This window comes from Tursiops truncatus, chromosome 10 (genome assembly GCF_011762595.2).
Source record: "Tursiops truncatus isolate mTurTru1 chromosome 10, mTurTru1.mat.Y, whole genome shotgun sequence".
Classification (NCBI taxonomy): Eukaryota; Metazoa; Chordata; class Mammalia; order Artiodactyla; family Delphinidae; genus Tursiops; species Tursiops truncatus.
In genome coordinates this window covers 10,062,179-10,088,352 of record NC_047043.1, presented here as the reverse complement: position 1 = coordinate 10,088,352, position 26,174 = coordinate 10,062,179, and the positions used below count along the sequence as shown (strand labels likewise).

General features: G+C 48.8%; 1 protein-coding gene and 1 long non-coding RNA gene across 10 annotated transcripts in view; one reads left to right on the top strand and one right to left on the bottom strand.

The window, feature by feature from the left end:
- The first annotated feature begins 920 nt into the window (after positions 1–920).
- On the top strand, positions 921–26,039 carry LOC117313788 (uncharacterized). Of its 2 annotated transcripts, XR_012334339.1 has the most exons (10): positions 921–3,039; positions 3,076–8,361; positions 16,042–16,927; positions 17,282–17,371; positions 18,477–18,639; positions 19,707–22,938; positions 23,087–23,216; positions 23,572–23,714; positions 23,796–24,812; positions 25,713–26,039. It is a non-coding gene; the product is annotated as an uncharacterized lncRNA (long non-coding RNA). The 2 variants fall into 2 exon arrangements; XR_012334338.1 differs by having other exon boundaries at positions 924–8,361.
- Positions 22,448–26,174, bottom strand: part of LOC101331229 (phosphatase and actin regulator 1) — a 303,689-nt gene continuing 299,962 nt past the window's right edge. For 7 of the 8 annotated variants that reach the window (XM_073810338.1, XM_073810336.1, XM_073810339.1 and 4 more), the window contains 2 exons: positions 26,034–26,174; positions 22,448–23,608 (listed from right to left, as the gene is read on the bottom strand). In XM_073810338.1, the coding sequence (XP_073666439.1) occupies positions 23,363–23,608; positions 26,034–26,174 (387 nt within the window). In that variant the 3' untranslated portion in view covers positions 22,448–23,362. The remainder of the gene's footprint in view (positions 23,609–26,033) is intronic. The other variant, XM_033863836.2, reaches the window with a different exon arrangement.

Sequence of the window (26,174 nt, the reverse complement as noted above, 5' to 3'; positions counted from 1 at the left end):
ACTGAACAAAATGTGTCTAAATTTACCTGCTAAGAGAGGACTTGTTTATTTTGCTGGACTCATGCTTTTTCTTGATGGGCCGTTAAATGTTGGGTGAGCATCTGGGGAGGACTCTGCCACCCGGAATAGGAATGGGTGAAAGGGCAGGTTCAGGTTAATAGCTAATGCCCCCACCCCCACCCCCACCCCGGCCGTGTCGTCCCCTGATGGTAACTATTGGTTGAACAGTTGCAGGCTTTGAGCTGGGCGAGTGAGACGGGGCCCTTTGTTTGAAACTGATTCATGCACCTGTCAGACCTGCAGGAGCCCGAGTGGTGAGTTGGATTCTCCACGCCCCCATCCCTCTGCCCAAAAAAGAGGAGACATGGAATTATGGAGCTCTCACTCTTGAGAGTTCAGTCCCTGCCTAATGTGGAAAATAGCTGTAGAGAGAGTTCAGAGCACACGGAGTTGTTGAAACCAGCTGGCCCATGTGTAAAGTAACATATCCAAGAGTATTTAATTTTTTTAATCAAAAATACACTCATAAGAAAACTTCTTAAAGCAAACTGTGCTTACAGTTAATACTTTACATTTATCCAGTGATCGCCTCTGCCCCGAAGAACTTTGAATCCAGTAGGAGATGTGAGCAAAAGCGCGCGAGGAGTTCCTGCTGCACTTGTCCGCTACCTAGTGAGTGAACGTGGGGTTTATGTGAAATTCACAGAAGTCATAAGCGCTTTACTTCTATCTAATTTATGAGCCACATACGGTTACAAACCATAAAAGTTTGCACAACTTTTTGGTAAAGATTATAAGGTCAAGTGCTGTTAGTGAATCCCAACTGCTGGCTCCCACCTCGGCACTGGGAGAAGCAGGGGCAGGCCTCACAGAGCAGGGGGGAGGTGGGGGGAGAGGGAGGGAGTGCACCTGGCGGGGAGGGGGCCGAAGGGGCTGGAGTTCCGCTTAAAATTCTGGTGAGGGTCCAGATGAGCCAAAACGGAAGACTATTGCCCTACTGCTGAGGGATAGAAAATTAAATATTCTGCAAGTACAGTATATGCTGTCAAACCCTGTTTGGCAAAACCTTGTCTGCTATAGGGTGTGGGTCTTGGGTCTTGTTTTGTTTTGTCAATCTGATTATCACGCGTTTTCCTTAGACAACGAAAGGGCTCCATCTGGGCAGAATTTAAGGCCCACTCTAGGGACACAGAGGAGGTGAGGATCCAATTCCATTTCAGTATCAGAATTTTATTTTACTGAGAGTGCAGTATTTTGAAGATGTTTCTGCTCACTGCCTGCTGTGAGAAGCACAGCTCCTGATGAAAATAGCCCCACGTTCCCTTTATTCGAGACGTTTTGTCCGGATACTGCAGAAACCCAGGGTTTCGGTTGTGGCCAAAACTGTGGTGGCTAATTGTGGGGTTCTCCCCCTGCCTTGGAAAACTGGGATTTAACGTTACTAAGTTGAGTTTCTAGTTCTTCCTTCTTACAGCGTCGCCTTAAACATAGATGAGAGAAGCTCTAGATCTGAGGGCAGGGAAGGTTGGGGTGTGTGTGTGTGGCTTTTGCCTGATGACAAATCAAACTGACAGATTGTACACACGCAGGCTTGTGTGTGTGTGTGAGGCCACTTCAGGAAATGAGGTCAGGGTTCATTAGCATGAAGTGCTTTTTTTTGTTGTTAATGGAAAGTTTGCCTGAAAACTGTGGGCAACCCTCAAATCCCGCGATGTGTGGAAAGAGCTCTAAAGGCCTCCATCCTCTTTTGTTCTGGGTGTGAGACAAGACGGCCTCGTCTTGAATTGCTGCAGCATCACCCTGGGCCCTGTGGTCGTCAGCTCCCCACTGTGACTGGGGGTTTAGTTTTCCTCCCTGAAAATGCAGAATGTGGAGTGAAGTCTCTGAGGGTGGGGAGGGTAAAAATAGAGCACGTGTGCCCAGGACTATGTCCAATCTCCTGCCTAAGTGACAGCCTCTGTGAGCAGCGCTGCAGCCCGAGGCAGCCTCTGGGAGGGGTTAGGGGTGTGGATGGCTGGCAGGGCCTCTGCCTCTGCCTTTTGCATCCTCCAGTGGTCCCAGAGGAGAAGCAGCTTTTGTCTTCAGCTGGGTGTTCTGGGTTTGGAAGGCCTAGAGGCTGCTTTTCTTTGCCTTGACAGGTGAAAAGGTGTCTTTGTAGCAGGAGTTGGGGACCTTTTCCTCTGGTGGATGGAACAAAGAGCTGTTTCTCCTTTAGAATCTGTGCCAAGTGAAACTGCTCGTGGCTCCTGGCAGGAGGCCAGATTGAAGAGGCCGGGGAGGGGTGGATGGAGGAGGAGGGCGATGTGAACAGAGGGGGGGAGGAACTTTCCCGGAGGCCTGCAGGGCAGGCTGGGGTGCCGGCCCCTCACTGCCTTCCTCACCAGTCACTCCCTTTCCTTTTTGGTCTGCCAGCCTTGCCCTATGGAGGTTAAAAAGTGAGTGGGCGGTTCCTTGCTAGGTGAGGTGACAGTTCCTCACTCGGGGCTGGTCTCACTGTAGGGCCACCACCCAGAGGGGGGTTGGAGAACGTGATCAGAGGACAAGGAAAAAATCCTTCAAGAAGCTTGTCCCGACCGAGCAGAACCCCCAGCAGAATAGCACAGCAGGCGATCGGGGTTCAGACCTCAGCATCACACCTAAAGCCTAGGGATTACTTGGTCGTTTACTAGGAACTCATACAGGGGTGCTCGGGCCTGCTGGAGCTCACGCTAACCTCTGACCCTCCTGTTTGGTCTCTTTCTGCTTGTCTCCCGTCACCCTTCTTTCCCTAGAGTTTTACCAAGTAGCAACCGGGTACTTGTTGGAAATGTTGGTATCCCTTCCCTGCCCGCCCTCTGGGCTTAATGCCATGAAGGCTTGTGAGGGTGGCAGTGAGGAGAGCTTTGGATGATTCGCTTCTGTCAGAGGCTGTGTCCATGCCCCGGCAGGCCTGCGTCCCCACCTCCTCTCTCCCCTTTCCACTCTGTGGTTCACTTGTTCTCGTCTTCATTCTCATTCAATCATGAAATAGATTTGAACACACTCCCATTAATGGCCCAGGTACTGAGTTTGAACACACTCCCATTAATGGCCCAGGTACTGAGTTTAATTGCTAAGTTGTATTTGCCCTGTTGGAGCTTGTAATCATGCAGGGAAGACATATTAAACAGGTATGTATTTTGTTTTCTCAGTCTTTAAGAGGACCTCTCACTCCTGAGCTGCCACGTAGGGTGGAGGTGACCTGGGCTTGCCCAGAAGCTCTGGAGGAAAGTTAGTTACTCTGCAATGCATGGGTCTTTGTCCCCTTCTCTTATTCATGCAAGAGTGACAAAGAGCCTTGGAAGGCGTGGGTGCTGGGGAGGGTCTGAGCCTCTGCGCTGACCCGTTAGTTCTGTGACCCAAGATCACTCAGTCTGCAGCTGTTTCCCCATTACCTTCAGGAAGGTACTGGAATTGCTTACTCCTCAACTTGCTGTGAGCATCAGGTGAGCTTAATGTGAAAGCACTTTAAGAAGTACAGGGCTTCCCTGGTGGCGCAGTGGTTGAGAGTCCACCTGCCGATGCAGGGGACACGGGTTCGTGCCCCGTCTGGGAAGATCCCACATGCCGCGGAGCGGCTGGGCCCGTGAGCCATGGCCACTGAGCCTGCGCGTCCGGAGCCTGTGCTCCGCAACGGGAGAGGCCACAACAGTGAGAGGCCCGCGTACCGCAAAAAAAAAAAGAAAAAAAAAAGTACAGAGCTCTGAGGAATGTTGAACAATTTCGAATAGCGTGGTTTGCAAGCCTGTGGCCAGGCTCTGCCTCTGTTTGAATCTGCCCTGGGCTTCAAGGCCTATCTGAAACTGCCCCTTGTTAATTTCCAAGCTGCACGCACGTGCCTTCTCCTGCTTCTGAGCTTCTGTAATGTTTCATGCATAATGGTTCAGGAGTCTTTGGTTTGGTGGTCTCGAACTTTAATTAAACTCCATGTGCTTTCCCTCTAAAAAGCACAGAGGTTCAGAACCCACTGGGGGTAGGGCTAGAATCTGGGACAGGACTAAAGAGACTCTGGCCCCCTTTATCTTTGACCTGCTCTGTGTGTCTGCTGTTTCTCTCTCTGCTGTCCAGGTTGCTCTGGTGGAAGATGCCTTACCCTGAGGTCCTAAGTTTATCTGGTACAGGTCCAGCCTCTGGAGACAGTCTCTTGGCCCCGTTTCCTAAATCCATGGGAAAGAGCCTGTGGTCCATCTTGGGTCTGGAGCTGCCTGTGGATCGATCATCCATCCCCATGGAGACAGACTCATGGCCCCCAGGAGCCTCCCTGTGTCCATGGCAGCGCAGGGCCGGTGAGCAAGGGACACTGTACAGGGGCCACTGTGAACAGGGAGACACTCTCAGAAGCTCCCACTCCATCTGACAAACCTGGTGACTGGACATGCCCTGCACAGGTGCCAGGAGGGGTACCAGGCGCCCTCCATCGTGGACTGCATCTGAGTGGTCTCCCTTCACTGCTTATTTCTGGTTTCTGCCGGCCGGTCTGAGTGTGGTATGGCCGGCCCTTTGCAATGAGGTGGGCAGAGTGGGAATGCCCCACTGGCAGCTTTGGCAAGCAGCGTCTGGCATGGCCAGGTGTTTCCTTGGGAACATTTCCGATCAAGTCTAATTCTGGAAGTTGACGGGAAGTGGGCTTTGCCCGGCTCCTTCCCCTGCACCTGAGTCTAGTGAGAAGGCTGGTGAGGGGGCAGGGGGCGGCTGGAGCAGCTGTGTGTATTCGCCTCTGATAGCTTGGAAAGATGTATGCGTCCCCTGGGGTGTCCAACATCTGCGTCTGTAGACTGAGTTGGGCTCTGGCCAGCCCCGGCGGCAGTCGGGTGGATCTGGATAAAGTCGGGGTTGGCCGCTGCCAAGGCTGACTGACTTCGGGATCAGAAGGGAGGCACACCTGGACTTGAGCGTCCGCTGGAGGAAGGCGTGCCAGTCACCTGGTCGACACTCCCCTCCCCAGTACTCAGAAGAGAAAAGCGAGGTTCTGGGTGGTGACGGGGGTTGTACCAGGTCACCCACTGGTAGCTGAGAAGCCTTTGGAACGCAGGCCTCCTGGCTCCCATCCCTGGCTAGAGCGTGCTTCACCATGCCAAGCTTCTCCCTCATCCTGAAACACTGCCCTTATCTGTCCTCTGAGCCTTAACACCCCTGAGGAGCTTGCTGGCTGGGCACCTTGGCGCGGTGTCCTCCTGTGTAACATGATAGTGATGGTAGCCACCTTACAGGATTGCTAGGAGCGTTGAATGCAGCAGGACACACAGTACCCTCGTGTCAGTGCCTGGCGCGTGGTAAGCACTCAGTAAACATTAGGTGTTACTGAGTCACAGCGATAACGGGTGAAATGTGTGTTCTCTTCAAAGAGGCGACACTGTGACTTACAGTCTCACTCAGCATCTTAGGATGCTTCCTGAGAAGTGTTCTAGGAGATCAGAGGCCCATTGCAGGTGCTTTAAGTCTTCCATTTGTAAAACTTACATACATGGCAATCCCCTAGGGCCCCTGTTAAAATTCGGATTCTGATTTAGTAGCTCGGGGGTGGGGCCTGGGGTTCTGCATTTCTAATATGCTCCCTGATGATGTTGGTCCTTGGGAACCAGAGTTTGCATAGCAAGGAGGCAGGGACTGTAGATTTCAGATTGTACCTTGTCAGAGCTTTAACCCGGGTTGCTAAAGAAAGAAAAGCTACAGAGAATGCTACCTACCTGTGCCATTTTCTCATTTTTAAATTAGTCTGGCTTCATTTCTAGGGGATGTTGGGGATATTGCTAAAAGTTTATATTCAGGATGTGATGAAGTACCTTATAATCTCAGTAGTGAGACACAGATGTCCTATGAATTATTTGCTCTCCTCGCTGGGTCACTGGAGGTGGTTTCACTCTCACCTTATCACGAGTCAGCTCGTTACTGAGAGTAGCTCTGTAGCAGCCAACCACCCATATCTATCCTCCCCTTCCTTACTAACCAAACCTCAATTTTATTTGAGGCAGGAGTGTGTTAACAAAACTTTATTTCCCAGTCTTGATGCAGAGGAATGGACAATGAGATAGAAGCAAAGTCATTAGGTAGGGCTTACAGAAAAGGTTTTTATTCACGGCGGATTTACTCCACGGTCAGGTAACCGTTCCTCTTACTTCCTGCCTGGAACACATACAGAATGACTGGAACTCCAGCAGCCATCTTAGGACATGAGGCAACCTCAAGGATGGAAGTCGCATGGTGAGGATGGTGGGGCAAAAACACAGAGCTGTGGCACATTGATGGTACCACAAGCCCTTCCCTACTTAACTCCAGACTTCCTTTACATTAAAACAAACAAAAAATTCGGTTGTTTCAGCCAGTATTTGACAGGTTTCCTATTACGTGAAGGGTGCTAAACCCAGTGGTAACTGACCCCACCAGAGCAGGTGCAGTTTAGCAGGGCAGACACGGGTTGAAATCTGTGTCTAAAACTGTCGTCCTTCTGAGCATCCTTTGTGGGATCCCCTAGTCATGTAGAGGCAGGGGAACTGGATTGAGGGTCAGGAGCCCAGGGTGCTCAGCTCAGCTTTGCCATTTCCTAGTGGTAGGATCCTGTTCCTTTAACCTCAGTCCCCACGCCCGTAAAATGGGGGCGATGGATGACAGAGTCCAACATAGTGCGAGGTGCAGAACTCACTCTGCCGGTGTTGGGTGAGGGGTGGGTCTCAGGATGAAGGAGAGGATGCAAAGACCAGCTGGCCGCAGTGGCCGCTGCTGATGTGAGCAGCGAGGGGCCGTGCAGGGGTGCAGCTCGGGTGCAGGCACTGATGCATGTTTCAGTGCTTCCATTAGAGGTGCCCACCTTGGTGCCCCGAGGGCCACGGAGCACTGCAGCCTCTGCTGGAACCGAAAGGGCTTGGACTGAGTGCCCTGTCTGCATGAATGAGAGGCTGGTTTTGTTCCGAGGAAGTGGGGTGGCACGAGTAGCCTTCAGCTGGCCCTTGGGAAGCCTCAGGCCTCCTCCGCCAGCCCTGAGCTTTAAGCCGAGGCCTGCGAGGTGGCTGGCAGCATCTCGGCTCCAGCACTGCTTTGCTGCTGAAACCCACAGGACTGTGCCCCAGCTCCTAGCTTTGGGGCAGCCGGATGGGCTGGGGGGTCAGCAGTGAGTGTGCATACTCTCCTGCTGCCTGGAACCTGCAGTGAGATGTCTTCAACCACAGCACAGCTGTCCACACCTCCTTCGTCCAAACCAGAGCACCTTTTTGCTGCCACTTTCTCTCAACCATCTTCCAGACCTGAAGCCATCTCTCTCTATCTTCCTCTCTTGCCCACCCCAATTCCTTACGTTGGGCACCTGCACTATTTCCACTCACACGGTGCCAACTGGTCCCTGGAGGGCAAAAACCATGTCCTTACAATGAACTGAAACTATCAAGAGGCATCTTAGCTCCTTGCACACAGAGAATGGAGAGCAGAGGCCGAAATAGGACTGCTGGCAGTTGGGGAGGGGACCTCTCACAGCTGGGCCATGTGGGGCTCCATCTTTCTGACCAGCCGCTAGATGGTCTGAAAATGCCACTTCCTTACTGCAGCCTCTTCCTAGATTTTTTGATATGATTGAAACAAGGTCCGTCTGAGTGGACATGGTCCACATGGGTCAGTTTCCTTGCTCAGGGATGACAGAGGCAACGAGCACAGGTATGTACTTTCAATCCCCTGCCCACCTTTTTAAAAAAATAGTTGTAACTAAACTTTTTAATGGGAAAGGGCTATGTGCACGTGGGAATAAAAGGCAGCCAGGACAGGAAAGTATGCGGTGCACGGCCACTGTCCCTCCACCCCAGTCCCTTCCTCACAAGCAGCTTCTGTCAGCTGAGACGTGAGCGGGGTATTGTGCATACCTTCTAGGACGAAAGAAGGGACAGCACAGGGGCGTGCCCTGCCCGCTCTGGGGCTGTGGTAACCAGGTCAGTGGGAGAGAACTGAGGAAAACCCAAGACAGTTAAACTGCGACCAGGGGCTTTTCTTGTGTTGCCCCGGCTGAGAGGGTTTGGAGCAGGGGCTGAGGCTGGCGGGGGTGACGGGAAGCATTTTAATGCTGGCTTGGAACAGCGTCCCTGCGACCCAGACGTCAAGGCAGCACATAGTGTGAACAAGGCCAGCCCCCTGGGGAGCGGGGCCAAGGCCTTTACCCTAATTTTTTGGTGGGGGGGAGTTTGAGATAAGCCCAACTCATGTGTAAAATATCTTTATTTGTGTAGCTGAAGAGACGGGGCTTGCCGCCTCCTGGGTGGAGACTCTGAAATCACAGCCCTCATAAGGATGCAGCCTCGCGTGGGACCCCCCCTGTGAGACCCGCCCTGGACAAGGTGTCAATGACAACCATCCTGCTCCAGGCTGGTAATTAAGGAACAGATGGAATTTTTTGTCCTGTCTTCCATCATCTTGTCTCTTGTGTGTGTGTGTGTGTGTGCGCGCGCTTAATTAAAGAAATTTAAAAAAACAGCAATGATCTCACCACGTAGGAAACACTGAACCTCTGCAATTACAAGATGCAAAGTTGCAATCTCTTACGGAGGAGAAAAGAAATGGGTGTGTGCAAGTCCAGCTCAGGGTAGCATGCGTCTTAGCTGGTTGTCACAGCCTGGGAGGAGAATCAGTTAAATTCTGCTTTTGTGGTTTACTTTTCCTTCCTCTGCAAACGGATTCATGAGTTCACGTAACAAGACCCCTTCACGTTAAACCTCATGATTGGATGATCATGGCTTCCTATTATGAAATGAGAGCATTTTTTGATTAATGGCACATAAAGAGCAGAACTTATTTTTAAAACCAAAAACAGCACTTAGGAAACGGCCTGGCTGCCCACCCACGACTGATTGTCAGATGTGTTCTTCCTCTGTGGACCCAGCGGCATGCTGCTCTCTTCTTGTCTCTGCCACAGTGCTAGGTGGACCCACACTGTGCAAGAGCCTCGTTCGACATCATTTCCCTCGCAGGAAGTCATAAGTATTGGCTGACAGTCTGGTGGTGGGAGGTCCCCACTGGCGGGCACACAGGCAGGCAGTGCACAGGAGCGGGGAGGAAGAGCTAGGTTAAGGAAACAGCGTCTCCCTACCTGGAGGCTGGGAGGCAGGTGGGTATCTTTCCTGATCTGTGGTTCTCGGTGTCAGAAGGTGATGGTATCACCTAAGACAGGGAACTGGGATAACTGGACGGAAGCTGAGAAAGTGTGAACTCAGCAAAATGGAGGCGAAGCAACGCATACATCGGCCTAGCAGGGAGGTTAAGAGCAATGCTCTAGAGCTGAACACACTCGGCTTTGGAAGCTGAGGCATTGTGAGGATTAAATAAAATTGTGCGTGAAAATGGTGCAGCGCGGTGCCAGGTACACAGTGAGTGTTTAATATTTGGGAGCTGCAGACGGTGGCGGCAACAGGAATCAAGTGCCCAGACAGCTGCAGTTGGAAACTGGGGTGCCACAGTCAGGTACCACAGGGGACAACTAGGCATTCATACCGTGGCTTTTTTTTTTTTTTTGGTATGTATGAGTGTTCTGACTCCTCAATAGAGTTCTGAGGTCATCAAAGTGAAGGCTCTCTTGGACTCTGTTTAGGGAAGCTTAAGTCCACGAAGCCCCTAGTTAGCGCTGGCTGTCCCTGAGGGGGGTCACCGCAGCATGGTCACGTGGCCAGCCCCCTCTCAGGGCTCCCGGGCCACACACACCATGGGGGTCTGCTCCGGGACCCCTAGGCAGGAGAACCGGCCACACTGGTTCCGAGGATGGTGGACTGGAGATCGGGATGTTATTGGTCGGATAGTGGGGCCCACTGCAGATGTCAAGCAGGAGAGGGGTGCACGGAAGCTTGTGTTTGGCCAGAGGACTGGCAGCAGGATTGGACTGGCTACAGCCACAGGTATGGAGAATCACGAGTGTGAACATGCAGGCAGATGAGGACCTTAATTAGAGCAGTGGAAGAGCTTCTAGAACTAACGGGCAAGTGTTCACGATCAGCTGGAAGCGGAAAGGAGGGAGGTGACTTCTAGGTAATGCCATTCACTGAAAAAAGAAATAAGAGGAGAATGGGACTGGGGCAGAGGGGTGGGGTCTGAACATAGGAAAACGATAGTCTGGGACACACAGAGTTTGAGGTGCTTGTGAAACGTGTGTCAAGCATAAGAGCTAACATTTATTTTTAAATTTTTTTATGGAATATCAGTTTTTATTGGATTATATAAGGTGAAAAAAATTAAAGACTAAGAAACTTCACATAAGAAAGGTAATTGAAAAAGTAGAATATAAGTGTAAGCACATATGAAATTAACATTTTGTGAAAAGTACAAATGATAAAACTTGGTAGATAACTCATATGAAAATCCAGTGGGGGAACTACGGATAATTGTTTCTTGGTAGGTTTGCTTAGTGTTGCAAATTTTACATTATTTTGTAAGGAAGTCATAAACCATAGTTGCTAAACATGATAGCAAAGCTTGAAGTTTAAAATCTAAAGACACTGTTTTCTTTCTGTAGTCAAGAGAATCATGTTTTTGAAGATTAATTAACTTTTGGTACCTCTTAATCCCCTCCCTATATCTTGCCCCTCCTCCCTTCCCTCTCCCCACTGGTAACTACTAGTTCTCTATATCTGAGTCTCTTTCTGTTTTGTTATATTCATTTGTTTTCTTTTTAAGTTTAGATTCCACATATAAGTCATAACATACAGCATTTGACTTTCTCTGTCTTACTTCATGTTACCCTCCATATCCATCCATGTTGTTACAAATGGCAACATTTCATTCTTTTTTATGGCTGAGTAGCAGTCCATTGTATATATATACTATATCACCTTTATCCATTCATCTATTGATGGATACTTAGGTTGCTTCCATATCTTTGCTATTGTTGATAATGCTGCTATAAACATTGATTGGGGTGCATGTATCTTTTCAAATTAGTGTTTTCATTTTCTTCATATATACACCCAGGAGTGGAACTAATGGATCATATGGTATTCTGTTTTTAGGTTTTTAAAGAACCTCCATACTGTTTTCCACAATGGCTACACCAATTTACATTCCTACCAACACTGTTCTAGGGTTCCCTTTCCTCTATATGCTTGCCAACTTTTGTTATTTGTGATCTTTTTGATGATAGTCATTCTGACACTTGTGAGGTGATATCTCATTGTGTTTTTGACTTGCATTACTCTGAGGATTAGCGATACTGAGAATCTTTTCATGTGCCTGTTGGCCATCCGTATGTCTTATTTAGAAAAATGTCTATTCAGGTCTTCTGCCCATTTTTAATCAGGTTGTTTTATTGATATTGAGCTGTATGAGCTGTTTATATATTTTGGATATTAACCCCTTACTGGTCATATCATTTGCAAATATTTTCTCCCATTCCTTCCTTAGGTTGCCTTTTGTTTGGTCAGTAGTTTCCTTTGTTGTGCAAAAGCTTTTAAGTTTAATTAGGTCTCTTGTTTATTTTTGCTTTTGTTTCCTTTGCCTTAGGAGACAGATCCAAAAGATACTGCTACAATTTATGTTAAAGTTATGTTATGCTACAATTTATGTTATGTTATGTTTAACATATTATGTTTAACATATTATGTTATGTTTATGTTATGTTTATTATGTTATGTTTATGTTATGTTATGCCTGTGTTTTCTTCTAGGAGTTTTATGGTTTCTGGTTTTACATTTAGGTTTTTAACCCATTTTGAGTTTATTTTTGTAAATAGTGTGAGAAAATGTTCTCATTTCATTCTTTTACATGTAGCTGTTCTATTTTCCCAGCAACACTTACTGAAGAGACTGTCTTTTCCCCACTGTACATTCTTACCTCCTTTGTCGTAGATTGACCATAAGTGCTTGGGTTTATTTCTGGACTCTGTTCTGTGTCTGTTTTTGTGCCAGTACCATACTGTTTTGCTTACTGTAGCTTTGTAGTATATCTTTTTTGTTGTTAACATCTTTATTGGACTATAATTGCTTTACAATGGTGTGTTAGTTTCTGCTTTATAACAAAGTGAATCAGCTATACATATACATATATCCCCATATCTCTTCCCTCTTGGATCTCCCACCCTCCCTATCGCACCCTTCTAGGTGGTCACAAAGCACTGGGCTGATCTCCCTGTGCTATGCGGCTGCTTCCCACTAGCTATCGATTTTACATTTGGTAGTGTATATATATGTCCATGCCACTCTCTCACTTTGTCCCTGTAGTATATCTTGAAATCAGGAAGTGTGATACCTCCAGCTCTGTTCTTCTTTCTCAAGATTTCTTTGGTTATTCAGGGTCTCTCACGTTTCCACTCAAATTTTAGATTTTTTCTGGTTTTATGAAAAATGTCCTTGGTATCTTGATAGGATTTGCATTTGATCTGTAGATTGCCTTGGGTATTTTGATTATTTTAATAACGTTCTTCCAATCCATGAATGTGATATATCTATCTATTTGGGTTGTCTTCAGTTTCTTTCGTCAGTGTTTTATAGTTCTCCAAGTACAAGTTTTTTTACCTCCTTAGGTCAGTTTATTACTAGGTATTTTATTCTTTTTGATGCAATGATAAATGGGATTGTTTTCTTAATTTCTCTTTGATAGTTTGTTGTTAGTGTATAGAAATTCAGATTTCTGTATATTAATCTTGTATCCTGCAGCTTTGCCAAATTCATTGATGAGCTGTAGTTATTTTTTGGTGGCATCTTTAGGATTTTCTAAGTAATAGTATCATGTCTTCTGTAAACATGACAGTTTTACTACTTCCTTTCCAATCTGGATTCCTTTTATTTATTTTTTGTCTAATTGCTGTGGCTAGGACTTCCAATACTATGTTGAATAAAAGTAGTTAGAGTGGGCATCCTTGATCTTAGAGGAAATGCTTTCAGCTTTTCACTGTTGAGTATGATGTTAGCTGTGGGTTTGTCATATATGGCCTTTATTAAGTTGAAGTATGTTCCCTCTATACCCACTTTGAGAGTTTTTAATCATAAATGAATGTTGAATTTTATGCATCTGTTGAGATGATCATGTGATTTTTATTCAGTTTGTTAACGTGTATCGTATTGATTTTCAGATGTTGAGCCATCCTTGCATCCCTGGGATAACTCCCACTTGATCGTGATGTATGATCCTTTTAATGCAATATTGAATTCAGTTTGCTGATATACTTTGTTGAGGATTTTTTTGCATCTAGGTTCATCAGTGATACTGGCCTGTAATTTTTTTTGCTTGTGATATCTTTTCTGGCTTTGGAATCAGGGCGATGCTGGCCTAACAGAATGAGTTCAGAAGCATTCCTTCCTCTGCAATTTTTTGGTATAGTTTGAGAAGGACAGGTGTTAACTCTTCTCTAAGTGTTTGTGAAGCCATCTGGTCCTGGACTTCTGTTTATTGGGAATTTTTTATTACTTAATTTCATTTCTGGTAATTGGTCTGTTCATATTTTTTATTTTTTGTTCATTCTTAGGAGAGTGTACATTTCTAGGAATTTGTCAATTGCTTCTAGATTGTTCACTTTATTGGTGTACAGTTGTTCATAGTAATCTCATGATCATTTGTATTTCTGTTTATAGGTTGTAACTTCTCCTTTTTCATTTCTGATTTTATTGATTTGGGCCCTCTTTCTTGATGAGTTTGGCTAAAGGTTTATCAATTTTATCTTTTCAAAGAATTGGCTCTTAGGTTCATTGATCTCTTCTATTGTTTTTTAGTCTCTATTTCATTTATTTCTGCTCTGATCTTTGATTTTTTTTATTCTACTAACTTTGGGTTTAGTTTGTTCTTTTTCTAGTTCCTTTATGTGTAAGGCTAGGTTGTTTGAGATTTTTGTTTCCTGAGGTAGACGTGTATCACTATAAACATCCCTTTTATAACTGCTTTTGCTGCATCCCATAGATTTTTGGATTGCTGTGTTACATTTTGATTTGTCTCTGGGTGTTTTTTGATTTTTTTTTTCTTCAGTGATCCACTGTTAGTTTAGTAGAATATTGTTTTAGACTCCAAGTGTTTGTGGGTTTTTTTGCAGTTCTTTTCTTGATTTCTAATTTCATAGCGTTGTGGTCAGAAAAGATGCTTGATATGAATTTCATTTTTCTTAAATTTACTGAAACTTGTTTTGTGGCCTAGCATGTCACTATGTAAACTGGTGCAGTACTTTGATATAAGGATTGTTTACCTGGCTTTCTTTTCATTTCCATTTGCATGGAATATCTCTTCCCATCCCCACTTTCAGTCTGTGTGTCTTTAGATCTGAAGTCAGTCTCTTGTAGGCAGCATATATACAGGTATTGTTTTTGTATCCATTCAAACACTCTGTCTTTTGATTGGAGCATTTAATCCATTTACAGTTAAAAGTAATTATTGATAGGTATGTACTTATTGCCATTCTCTTAATTGTTTTGTGGCTGTTCTTGTAGTTCTTTTTTGTTTCTTTTATTCTCTTCCCTTGTGATTTGATGACTACCTTTAGTGTTATGTTTGGATTCCTGTCTCTTTTGTGTGTATCTATTATAGGTTTTTGGTTTGTGGTTACCATGTGGTTTATATATAGCAATCTATATGTATATATGTAATTACATTGCTGATCTTTTAATTTCAAATACATTTTAACAACCCTGCATTTTTACTCCCCTCCTCCCACATTTACTTTTTTTTGGCATCATCTTTTACAACTTTTTGTATCCCCCTAACTACTTATCACAGATATAGATGATTTTACTACTTTTGTCTTTTAACCTTCCTACTAGCTTTACATGTGGTTGATTCACTACCTTTACTGTACTGCCTTTACCAATCGGCTTTTACTGTTCATAATTTTCATGTTTCTAGTTGTGGCTTTTTCTTTTTTGCTTAGAGAAGTCCCTTAACATTTCTTGTAAAGTTGGTTTGGTGGTGGTGAACTCTTTTTATCTTTTGCTTGTCTGTGTAACTTTTTTTTTTTTTTTTGGCGGTACGCGGGCCTCACTGTTGTGGCCTCTCCCGTGGTGGAGCACAGGCTCTGGACGCACAGGCTCAGCGGCCATGGCTCACGGGCCCAGCCGCTCCGTGGCATGTGGGATCTTCCCGGACTGGGGCACGAACCTGTGTGCCCTGCATTGGCAGGCGGACTCTCAACCACTGTGCCACCAGGGAAGCCCTGCTTGTCTGTGTAACTTTTGATCTCTACATCAAATCTGAATGAAAGCCTTGCTGGGTAGAGTGCTCTTCATTATAGGTTTTTTCCCTTTCATCATTTTAAATATATTATGCCACTCCCTTCTGGCATGCAGAGTTTCTGCTGAAAAGTCAGCTGATAGCCTTATGGGAGTTCCCTTGTACATAACTTGTTTCATTTTCCTTTTAATATTCTCTTTATCTTTAATTTTTACCATTTTAATCACAATGTGTCTTGGTATGATCCTCTTTGGTTTGGTCCTGTGCTTCTTGAAGGTAGACGTCTATTTCCTTTCCCAAGTTAAGCAAGTTTTTAGCTACTATGTCTCCAGATATGTTCTCTGCCTCTCTCTCTCTCCCTCTCTCTCTCTCCCTCTCTCTCTCTCCCTCTCTCTCTCTCTCTCTCTCTCCCTCCCTCCCTCCCTCCCTCCCTCCCTCCCTCCCTCTCTCTCCCCTCCTCCTCCTGGGAGTCCTATAATGCAAATGTTAGCATGCTTGATGTTGTCCCAGAGGTCTCTGAAATTGTCCTCGTTTCTTTTTATTCTTTTTTTCTGTTCCACCTCGGTGATTGCCACTATTGTCTTGTGGGTCACTAATTTGTTCCTCTCTATCGTTTAATCTGCTGTTGATTCCTTCTACTGTATTTTTAGGTTCAGTTATTGTATTCATCTGTTTGGCTCTTCTCTGTATTTTCTAACTCTTTGTTCGAAACTTCTAACTTCTGTATCTGTATTCATCCGTTCTTCTCCCGAGCTGTTTGATCGTCCTTGTGATCATTACCTTGAACCGTTATTGGCTAGCCTGTCTGTCTCCATTTCACTTACTACTTCTGTGGTTTTATCTTGTTCCTTCACTTGTAACCCATTCCTCTGTTTCCTCATTTTGCCTAATTTGCTGTTTTTATTTTTATGTATCTGGCAGGTTGGTTACATTTTCTGACCCTGGAGAAGTGGCCTTTTGTAGGAGACGTCCTATGCATCCCAGCAGTGCACTCACCTCTGGTCAGCAGAGCTGTATGTATGCTGTAGGGGTGCCCCCTATGTGGGCTGCCTGGGTTCTCCTGTTGTGGTCAGCTGACTGCTGCTGGTAGTCTAGTAGGTATGGCTGGCCCCTGGTCCAGTTCGTTGCCAGGCTGCTGGTTGGTAGGGCTGGGTCCTGAGACAGCTGGCTGTGGAATCTCAGAGTGTCCTGGGGCTAGGGCTGGCCCACTGGTGGGCAGAGCTGCGTTCTGGGGGTGGGGACTGGGGTTCCCAGATCTAGTGTTGACCTGCTGGTGGGCAGGGCCATGCCCCAGGGGGTCCTGGGGCCGGTGCTTGCCCACTCGTGTGTGGGGCTGGTCCTGGGGTTAGTGTTGGCAGTCTGGTGGGCAGAGCTGGATCCTGGTGTCCGGCTGCAGGGATTGGGGGTCCTGGAGCTGGTGCTGGCCCACTGGTGGGTGGGTCCCAGGGCTAGTGTTGGCACACTGGTGTATGGGGTTAGTTCTTGGGCCCTCTGGACAGGGCTGTGTCCCTGGGCAGCTGTGGGCTCAGGGGGTCCTAAGGCAGCAGCCCTGCTGGTGGGTGGGTCTGTATCCCCACGCTGTTAGTTGCGTGGCCTGAGGTGTCCCAGTGCTATTCCTGACAGGCTGACTGGCGGAGCAGCTAAGAAGCTGGTGCTAAGAAGCTAGAGAGGATTCCAAAATGGTGCTTGCCAGCTCTGGTGTTCTCCTGGTAGACAAGCTCCCAAAAATGGCTGCCACAGTGTCTGTGACCCCAATGTGAGTTCCAGTTGCCTCCTGCCTTTCTGGAAGGCTCTCCAAGATCAGCAGGTGGGTCTGACTCAGGCTGCTTTCAAATTACCGCTTCTTCCCTGGGTCCTGACGTGTGAGATTCTGTGAGCACCCTTTACAACTGGAGTCTATTTCCCGTGGCCCCCTGGCTCTCCTCAAAGTCAGCGTGCTGGCCTTCAAAGCCAAACGTTCTGGGGGCTTGTCTTCCTGGTGCAGGACTCCCAGGGTGGGAAGCCTGATGTAGGGCTTGGACCCCTCACTCCTCGGGGAGAACCTCTGCCATTATAAGTATCCTTCCTTCTGTGGGCTGCCCACCCTGGGGTGTGGGTCTTGGCTAAACCTGCCCCTGCCCCTCCTAACCGTCTTTTTGTGGTTCTTTCTTTATATCTTTAGTGGTAGAAGATCTTTTCTGCTAGATTCCAGTCTCTCTCATCAGCAGTGGCTCTGCAAACAGTTGTAATTTTGTTGTGCCCACGAGAGGAGGTGAGCTCAGCGTCTTCCCGCTCTGCCATTCAGCCAGGTCCTCAAGAGCTAACATGTAGTGAGGCCTAACTCTGTGTCAGACCCTGTGCTGAGCACCTTACGCATATTTAATCCTGCCAGGCTAGAAATAGGTGCCATTATTCCCATTTTACAGATGAGGAAGCCGAGGCACAGTGAGATGAAGTAACTTGTCCAAAGCTGCACAGCTAGTAAGGGGTGGAAGAGCCAGAACTTGAGCCCAGGGCATCGATGTGACCCACACTGCTGCTTTGTGACATTTGGACACCTGGGTCAGGAGCTCAGGGTGGATCTGAGTGGTAGCTGTAGACATGGAGTCATCTGAGGCCAGGACAGCACTTAGGCCCTGTGGAGCCAGCCAGGAAACGTTCCCAGCATCAAACTCGTCCTTTGCATTAATAATCAGGGGTAAGTACCCACATCTGAGGTGCCCTTGAACTTGGGGGCACTGTAGGGGACAGTGGGCCGTTTCTTAAGCATCACTGCTCAAGCCTACAAGCCCCTCCAGGATGCTTTGCCCAGAGGAAGGGGGAGGCGGGACGGCATAATCTGGTTGACAGCAGCTTTGGGACAAGCCCCCACGAAGACACGTGAGACAGCGCAGGTCCAGTGCCAAGCAGCCCTCCAGGAGGCCAGCCCAAGGCAGGGAGGGGTGGCAGGTGTGGCATCCAAGCTGTTCTCCGAGAGCCTTCCCCAGCAGGACTTACCCAAAGCTTACTCTTTGCTAAAGACTAAGTTTAGTGTTTGAAAAATTCAGATAAACCCAAACCTTAGAAAGCTGATGTCCTAAAGGACACTACAGGACACCTAGTTCAGTGTCCCCACTTTCCAGAGGAGGACGCTGATGCCCAGAGAAATTAAGTGACTTGGCCAAAACTGTCCAGTTAGATGTCGTGGCAGGGCCACCACTTCGTCATACGATGCTCCAAGGGTGGACACACCAGGTCCTCTACCTGTTGAGAATGTGTAGCCATGACCTTCTTTACTTCGTTAAGAGCTTTCTCTTAGGATGATGGCCAGTTTCCTTCCGTCTTGCGGGCCAGAGCCTGTTGGAGCTGTTCTTATTCTAGTCCTTTCACTCCCCTAGGCAGCTGCAGTCAAGTTCTGACTTGAGGTCAGAGAATTCTGGAGTGAGGAGACGGCAGAATGATGGAGACGCTCTTAGCCTGCAACCTGCAATCCTTTCTGTAACCGCTTGCTGCCGCTCTCTGCTGCGGCCCCGCCAGCTTGGCGCCCCTCTTCCTGCACAGGTGAGAGCTTGCGCAGACTGTGATGCAGGCACACGGACCCCCAATAGGGCTTTGCCGCTGCTGCTCAGCAAAGAAAACAGTGCCCCCCGCTTGTTATGAGGAGTGGTCACGCCGATCTTCTGAGGCTGGTGATTCCCAGGCACAGGGAAGGTGGTTCCCATTGGATTGATCTCCCACGCCCTTGCTGCTCAGAAGTGTGATTCCTGGACCAGGGGCATCAGCACGGCCCGGGAGCTAGTTGGAAATGCAGAATCCCAGGCCCACCTAGCCCTCGGAGTCAGCATCTGTGCTTTGAAAGGACGCCCAGGTGCTTCCTGGCAGTGGTGCAGGGGAACGCCAGGTCCTCTTTCCCAGAGCCACCTTCCTAGGTTACCAGACCAAGGGCATATTATCAACAATCCCACCACCTAAAACGCAGCCAGCAAGCACTGCAGCCCTTCTTGCTTCCCCTAAAACCTTCAAAAAGACAAGACAGGACCAAAAGGTTGAGCGGAGAAGGTCTTTGTCCTATAAAGCAAATTCTCAGGTTGCTCAAGAAAGGGGGCAGAGGTAAGTATTCAAAGAACAAAGCTGCCTGGGGCCTTCCCTCGGGGCAGTAACTTATAGTCATCATTCCCAGGTTACTAAAGGACAGAAAGTTGGTAAATACATTTAGATATTCTTTAGAAGTTTGGAAGAAAAAAAACTTTTGTACGCTACGACTCATCTAGAAAGTTATTTGTGTCCAACAGTCCTTCCTTCACCGATAACACCAAATAACATGAGCTGGTTCTGTGTCCTCATAACTTGCTGCTTTGCCGATGTGCTGACCTACCCCTTCCCCCGACCCCAGCCAAACCAAGAATTTTCGGTGGTTCCTGCTGGTGGTCGATAAAACAACACAGGAGTCAAGGAAATGATTTGTTTTTAAGACTTTTTTTTTTTGGTTTGTTTTTAAAGAAAGAAACTGCATACATCATTAGAGACAAACAATAATTTAAATACCATGCAGTTTCTGTATGTACAAAACCTAGGCCATAGAGATCCAGTTTAATTTGTGTTCTATTCACACTGTCTTCCTCATACAGCCGGTGGCTGTTACAGCAGAACACAGGAGAGTGCTCTGATACAAAGACAAACTATGTACAGACACCCGGGAAGCAACTGGAAAAAAGCAACCGGTTTGGGGATCAACAGACAACTGGGAAGAAAAAGTTGTTTAAGGTGACCTTCGCCCACTGGCTGTGCACAGGGAGAGCCTGAAATTCCATTCACCGAAGCACACACCATGATTTTCATTCGGCAAATATAAATACACGTTGATAAGCAGGAGAAAAATAAGCTCGGAGGTTTTCATCACATCAACCGTCACGTCGTTTGGTTTCTCTAATCTGACATAAAGGCTAAAGTTTTACAGAGCTTTGAGGGCCTTTGGGGAGGAAAATATCAACAATTTCGAAACAGTAAGTAGGCTGATGGCCGTCTCTTCCGTCATGGATGGGGTGGGGACTTTGGGGCGATTTGATTTCGAGAGGGGAACATTTTGAGAAATCTCAACGTTTTTCTTCTGATGCTAATGCAAATGAAAAAGGCTCTAACTGCAGCTTTTCCAGAAAAGGGATGCTTTGTAAACCAGCCAGCCCATCTTCTCTTTCCCCCTTAATATGGAATCGTCATCTTGGAAAGAAAGAAACATATTTTTCAATTGTCATAACAACAATGTGGCAAAAAGGAAATTTGGATAGATTTCTATAAAGACCTCAAGATTTCAAGGAAGGAAAGACAGCAGAGGGCTCATCCTGTGACCTACGGAAGTTGCTGAGCTGCTTACAGCGGGCTTGGAAGAGCCCAGCTCGCGGGTGGTGACACGGGAGGGGCACCCTTCCACTTGCAGGGAGTTACTTCGGGAAAAGGCTGCCCTGCAGGAGGAGAAGTGGAAACTGCGTTCAGTTTCTTCCACGCACAAAGTGGCTACAACCGTAGGGCACTTTGGGCGGGCACCCGGGACCGCTGGCTAGCTGCGGGGAACTCGATTTAGGCATCGTGTTCCCGGGGAGTCTGAAAGGCCCGGAACCAAGGCCAGCAGAGAAGCCACTGGCCTCTGCGAGGCGTCCAGGCAGCGGAGTGAGGTCCCTTAGGACTCGCTCCTGGGCCAGGGGCAGGCTGACTGTCGCTCCAGGCCACCGCGAGCCACAGGAAGCCCAGACTCAGATCCTGGCCCGGCGGGCACCTCAGCCTGGAAGACGCGCCCGCCGCGGAGGAGTTACACGGCACAGCCCCACGTCCCTCGGCGTGCCAAGTGCACTTTCAAAGGTCAGTAAGCCTTTCGGGAAGACGCTGTTTACAGCCACGCTACCCCCCTGGCCACATCTTCCCTGAATCAGTCACCCCACCCACGGCCGTAGCTATGCGGATTCACCATTCAGAGAAAAAAGGATGGGGTGACACGTCCTCCTGGGGCTGGGCGCCAGGCTTTGGGAGGAAAGCGTGCACCAGCTTGGCACGAGCCGGCGGGCACTGCCTGGAATGCTGCCCCAAGCTCCCTGCCAAGTGCACGGTGACGCCGGCCACAAGGGCCGTGAGTGCCAGCGGAAAAGGAACTGGCCTAACCCATGGCTGTGGAGCCCAAGAGTAAATTGATCCCACGCGTTTTGGGGTGGGGACCAGTTAACTCTTTTCTAAAGCCTGGGCCTCTGTGGCGGGGAGCAAGCCGTCACTGGGAGAGCTGGTAGGAACTACAGGATCACGGCAGGACGCCAAGCAGAGCTGCACGGCTGAGGGCCCTACAGGCTCCATCAGGAAGGAAACCGGAAGCAGCTCAAGCGGCCTCCTTCAGAGCGCAGTCAGGGTTTGGAGAGGCCCCTCCTCCACTGCACATCCTACCCTCACCTACCCTGTCACCGCTGCTTTCCTGTGGTCCCGAGAGAGGAGGGTGGTCAGAGATACATCTCCAGTCACCCTCACCAGCATCAAGGGGGAGAGGAAGGATGCTCCCCAGAGAAGCAGGCATGGAAGGTCCAGCACAGCAGGTATGGCTGGCGTCTGCCCAGCGCTGGGGCTTCTGCACAGACTCTTCAGTGCAAAGCAAGCCTGGAAGGCCCTCAGGTGGTTCTGGAGGACCAGTCCACCAGCGGCTGGAAATTCAGCCTTTCAGGAATGGTTTCTGGCCTGCAGGCATCGGTCCTCGACTCAAAGGCCATTAACGGCCAAGCCACCCGGTCACCAGCCCTGGGGCACGCAGAGAAAATGAAGAACATGGGCCAAGCAGTTTGTCACCCCAGCCTTTATGCCCTCAAAAGGGGTCTCATGCTCACACGTGTGATCCCACCACGCCACCCGTGGCTGTTGGTATGCGTAAGATCACCCGTGACACCGGGCTTTGCTACTGACAACTTTCCCCTTCTAAACCAGAGCTTCCTGGAAGGCAGCCCGGCTCAGCCTGAGGGGACAGGACAGGCCTCGTGCCAGCCTTCCAGGCCTGGAGCACGCACTGTCAGCCACAGGCTCCCCCAGAAAAGGGCTCTCCCTTCAGTTCACGGACTGGGTGATAGCTGGAGGGAGAGGAGGACGCTGCTCCCTCAGCAGCCGCCGCCTCAGGGCCCCCCAAGCCACGTGGCACACCTGGAGCCAGCGTATCTGGCCAAGTCTAGAAGACCAGCCAGCTCGCCCGCTTTGCACAGTCATCCCAGGCCAGATCCACCGCCTCGGCTTCCTTTGGACTCTGCCTCCAAAGTGTCTGTCGCCTAAGGCTCGCCGGAGCCTGAACAAACGTGGTACCTGCCAGCCTGGCCGGAGAGGCCCAGGGCTTCTCCTAGTGCTGGAAAGTCTCCGGTGTCCTCGGCCCTGCCCGGGGCAGGGCACAGTCCCTTATCAGCAGTGGCACCAGCACCTCTGACCACGGAGCCGTAACCATCGCCATCCTGCTTGTGTTTCCTTTTCCTTTTCTTCTTCTTTTAAAAAAAGGTCGTTCAGAAGATTTACATCGTAATGGGGAAGTGAATAAATACCAGCACTTATGGTTCTTATAAACTTATGTTTTGAAGACAGCATAGCACTCAAGAGGAATTCGACTGTTAAGGTCGGTGAAACCTAGGAAAACAAATAATTCAGTCAAGACCCGGGGGCTGCGAAAGGTGTCGGATTGGACACTCCAAGATCTCCATCCTCGAATTCCTTGTTTCTGACAGCCACGGGGAGGCTTAAATACATCTCCACAGTACCCCTCAAGAACTGTTGGCCCACCGAGTTCACCTCTGGTTTTGGAGAAGTTTAGCCTGGAGCTCCCGGGGCCCTCAGCCCAGGCAAGGACTCAGCAGCAAGGTGGGGACCCCAGCCTCGCGTCTCCGAGTCAGGCACTGTTTCTCCAGATGTTCACCAAAGGAGAGGGTCAGAAGAACTCAGTCAGCGGCTCCGTCGCTGACTAGCCCTGTGACCTTGTATAAGCCCCTCCTATCTCTCTGTGCTTCAGTTTCCCCAGGTAGCATCACACACGACTGTCTGGGAGAAGGACATGGAATCAGGCGTGATCCCGCTTCCCAAGTCCCATGTGGATTCGGTACTTTATCCTAGTTTGGTCTCCGCTGACTGGCTGTACATTGGCAAGTGATCTTTTCTCCTCAGCTTATGTTCTCATAAATACCCACCCTGTTGGTGGTCTGGCATTTAGCAGATCTTCAGTTTGAATGAGTTAAAAACTAGGCTTTGAGAAGGCTGCGTTCAGCCTGGGCCTTTCATGCTCCTTCCCTTACTTTGAGAAACCACAGTGGAACCTGTGGATCCCCACGTAGCTCTTTCTTTTATCTTCTCCCCTCACTGCACCCACCTCACCACTTGTCCTCCAGAAGCAGCTAGGATAGCTCAGTTTGCGGGGAAATGTTATAATTGGAGGGGAAAAAAACCCACTTGATACTAACCTTGTTAAATGTCTACTCAATTCGTGAACTTCCATTTCAGTGCTTTTAAATTCATTGAGCTCCTTCCGAATGGCAGCCTGCAAGGAAGAGAAGCCCATGAGAGTGCACACCCACCCAAAAGGGCTAAGATGATACCACGTGTTCACCGAAATGGGCAACGATGAGAACTCTCATAAGCTGCTGGTGAGTGTGTAAATTCATACAATCACTTTGGGACACTCTTTGGCATTACTACTAAAGCAGCGAACCCTCTCCACACTGCAGGACACACACATTCTACTTCTAGATTCAACCTCAGCAGAAACGTGTGCACTCGTGAATGAAAAGACATGGAAAAAGAACGTTCATAGCAGCATTATTCCTCACAGCAGCGCTGTCCAGCAACAGTAAAGCAGGTGGATACATTCTGGAAGACTCGTAACTCTAAATACTACGGTATTTCTCTTTACAGTCCTCTTTGTGCGTATTTTATATTAAAGATACACACTCTGTACCCTTCCATTAAAAATGTAATAACACAAGCGTTTCTTCCTAAGATAAAGTTATTTGTAAACATTTTAATGGTCACACGATAGTTGACCGTATTCTTGTTACTGTGATCATTAACATGCACTGTGTGCCAAGCACTGTGTTCAGTACTTTGTATTCTCTATCCAGCCTGATCCCAGAGCGCTATGCTCCAGCACAACCATTGTTTCATGTCCTCACCTACGGCTGAAGTCCAGGCAATCTGCTTCTGAGGCTGCTGGTCCGCTAGTCCTCAAAGCGTTTTTATCTCCTTATCAAACCATTAGCAACGAGGGCCACCACCTCAGGCCCACTGGCCTAGCCAATTCCGTCTACCAGAGCAATGCTAGTACTTGGGACAAAGTGGACATGGTACCACACTTGCTGCTGGTGTGGCTGTCCTCCAGTTTATCTATTCCTTTCTGGAAATTTCAACCGTATCATCTCACTCTTACTCTCACAATTCTGCCTGAAAAATGTGACTGAAGACAGGCGATTAAGAACCCTGACAAGGTACTTCCATAAGCTTCCTTTTCTTTTTTTCCTTCCCACTATTCCCCCAGGCAGGAAGGAGCTGACCTGATGTTCCCTCTTCTTGGCTGGGGGCTTCCCTCTTCGTTCCTTCCAAGGAAGCTCCTCTTCCTTAAGGCAGTAAAACCACATGGTCTAAGAGAGACCAATGGGAATGTCTTCTATGCCATGGAAGGAACGCTATGGTCTGAGTCCTCCAGATGTAGCCCTTGATATGGGACCAGAAGACTATACCAGCAATTGGTAAATATCCCAAACAAAAAAATACATTGCTCTACAAAAATTTATCTTTGTCTTACAATTACTAGTTTTAGTGTAGAGTGAGTGCCTGTCTCACCTCTCTCCTGACCTGTATTTGTTTTTGTTTTCGTTTTCTAAAATTTTTTTATACAGCAGGTTCTTAGTAGTCATCAGTTTTATACACATCAGTGTATACCTGTCAATCCCAATCGCCCAATTCATCCCCCCACCACCCCCTGGAAAAGTCTTTACATAGGATCAGAATGGCTCCTCCCAAGGAAGGAAGGCACTCGGTTAAAGTGCCTGGCTTGGGGGGGTGGGTGGGAGGTGTGGGCACTGCTTCCCAGCAGCCCCGGAGGAACTGGATAGGCTCCCTCACAGCTGCTTAGGATTCTAGCTGGTACCTTCCCTTGACGTTTGCCAGTTCCCTCAGCCTTGGTCAGCGAGCACGCTGCAGTGAGAGTGTGAACAACAGAGCGAGGTCACATCTATGTGACACAACTGCCCGGGGCCTGTCTCCTGCCCGAGGGGAGGGGTGCCGGTTCTGGGGGCTGCTCACCATGATTCCTAGAGAGGAGAGGTGAGGTTTCCACTCCTCAGGACCTGGGGGCTGGCCTGCCCGGGTGGGGCGGGGGGAGGGGGACGGTTTCTGGGAGGTGCCTCTGGCCGAGTCAGTTCCCTCCCCCTCTCCCCCTCCCAAGTGCAGCGGCTTCCCTGGGCTCACACTCCAGCCAGAGGCCAGGCTCCGGGTGACCTCCTGCATGGCCGGTGAGGAAGCCACCTGCCCCGGGAAGGGATGGGGCAAAGGCAGGACTCTAGGAGAAGGTCCCCGGTGTACCCAAGTCCCCTTACTGTCACTTGCACACTGCACAGCGTTATTGTCTTACACTTTTTTTTTTAAAGGCCCTTACCCTCCAGTTCCTCGTGGTGCCTGGATAAGAATCACCAAGGATCCCCAAGCAGAGGTCCCCTTAGTGTATGGATGAAACGCATCTGTCTTGAGCCTTCTCCAGAGCAGGGGAGGACCAGCTCAGCGCCCTCTCTGCACGCTGTCTGGAGCCCTTGGGGAAAGGTGCCGGGAGCAGCACCGCAGCCTGCCCGGCGGCCACTCAGCCCCCAGTACCGACCCAGGCACCCTGGCTCTGCGCCCAAGCTCCACGCAGTCTCCGGGCGGCAAGCTGGAGACCCAGCACCCAGCTGGCCGTGTGGCCCCGCCCCTCTTACTTTGTCGGCAGCGGTGAGGCGGGTCCAGGGCTTGTCGGCCCTGCGGTCATAGTCCTGAGCATCGGCCACCTCCACGTAATCGCTGAAGCGGATGAGGATCTTCCGTTCTCTCAGCTCTTCCACTGTGGGCCTCTGGCTGAG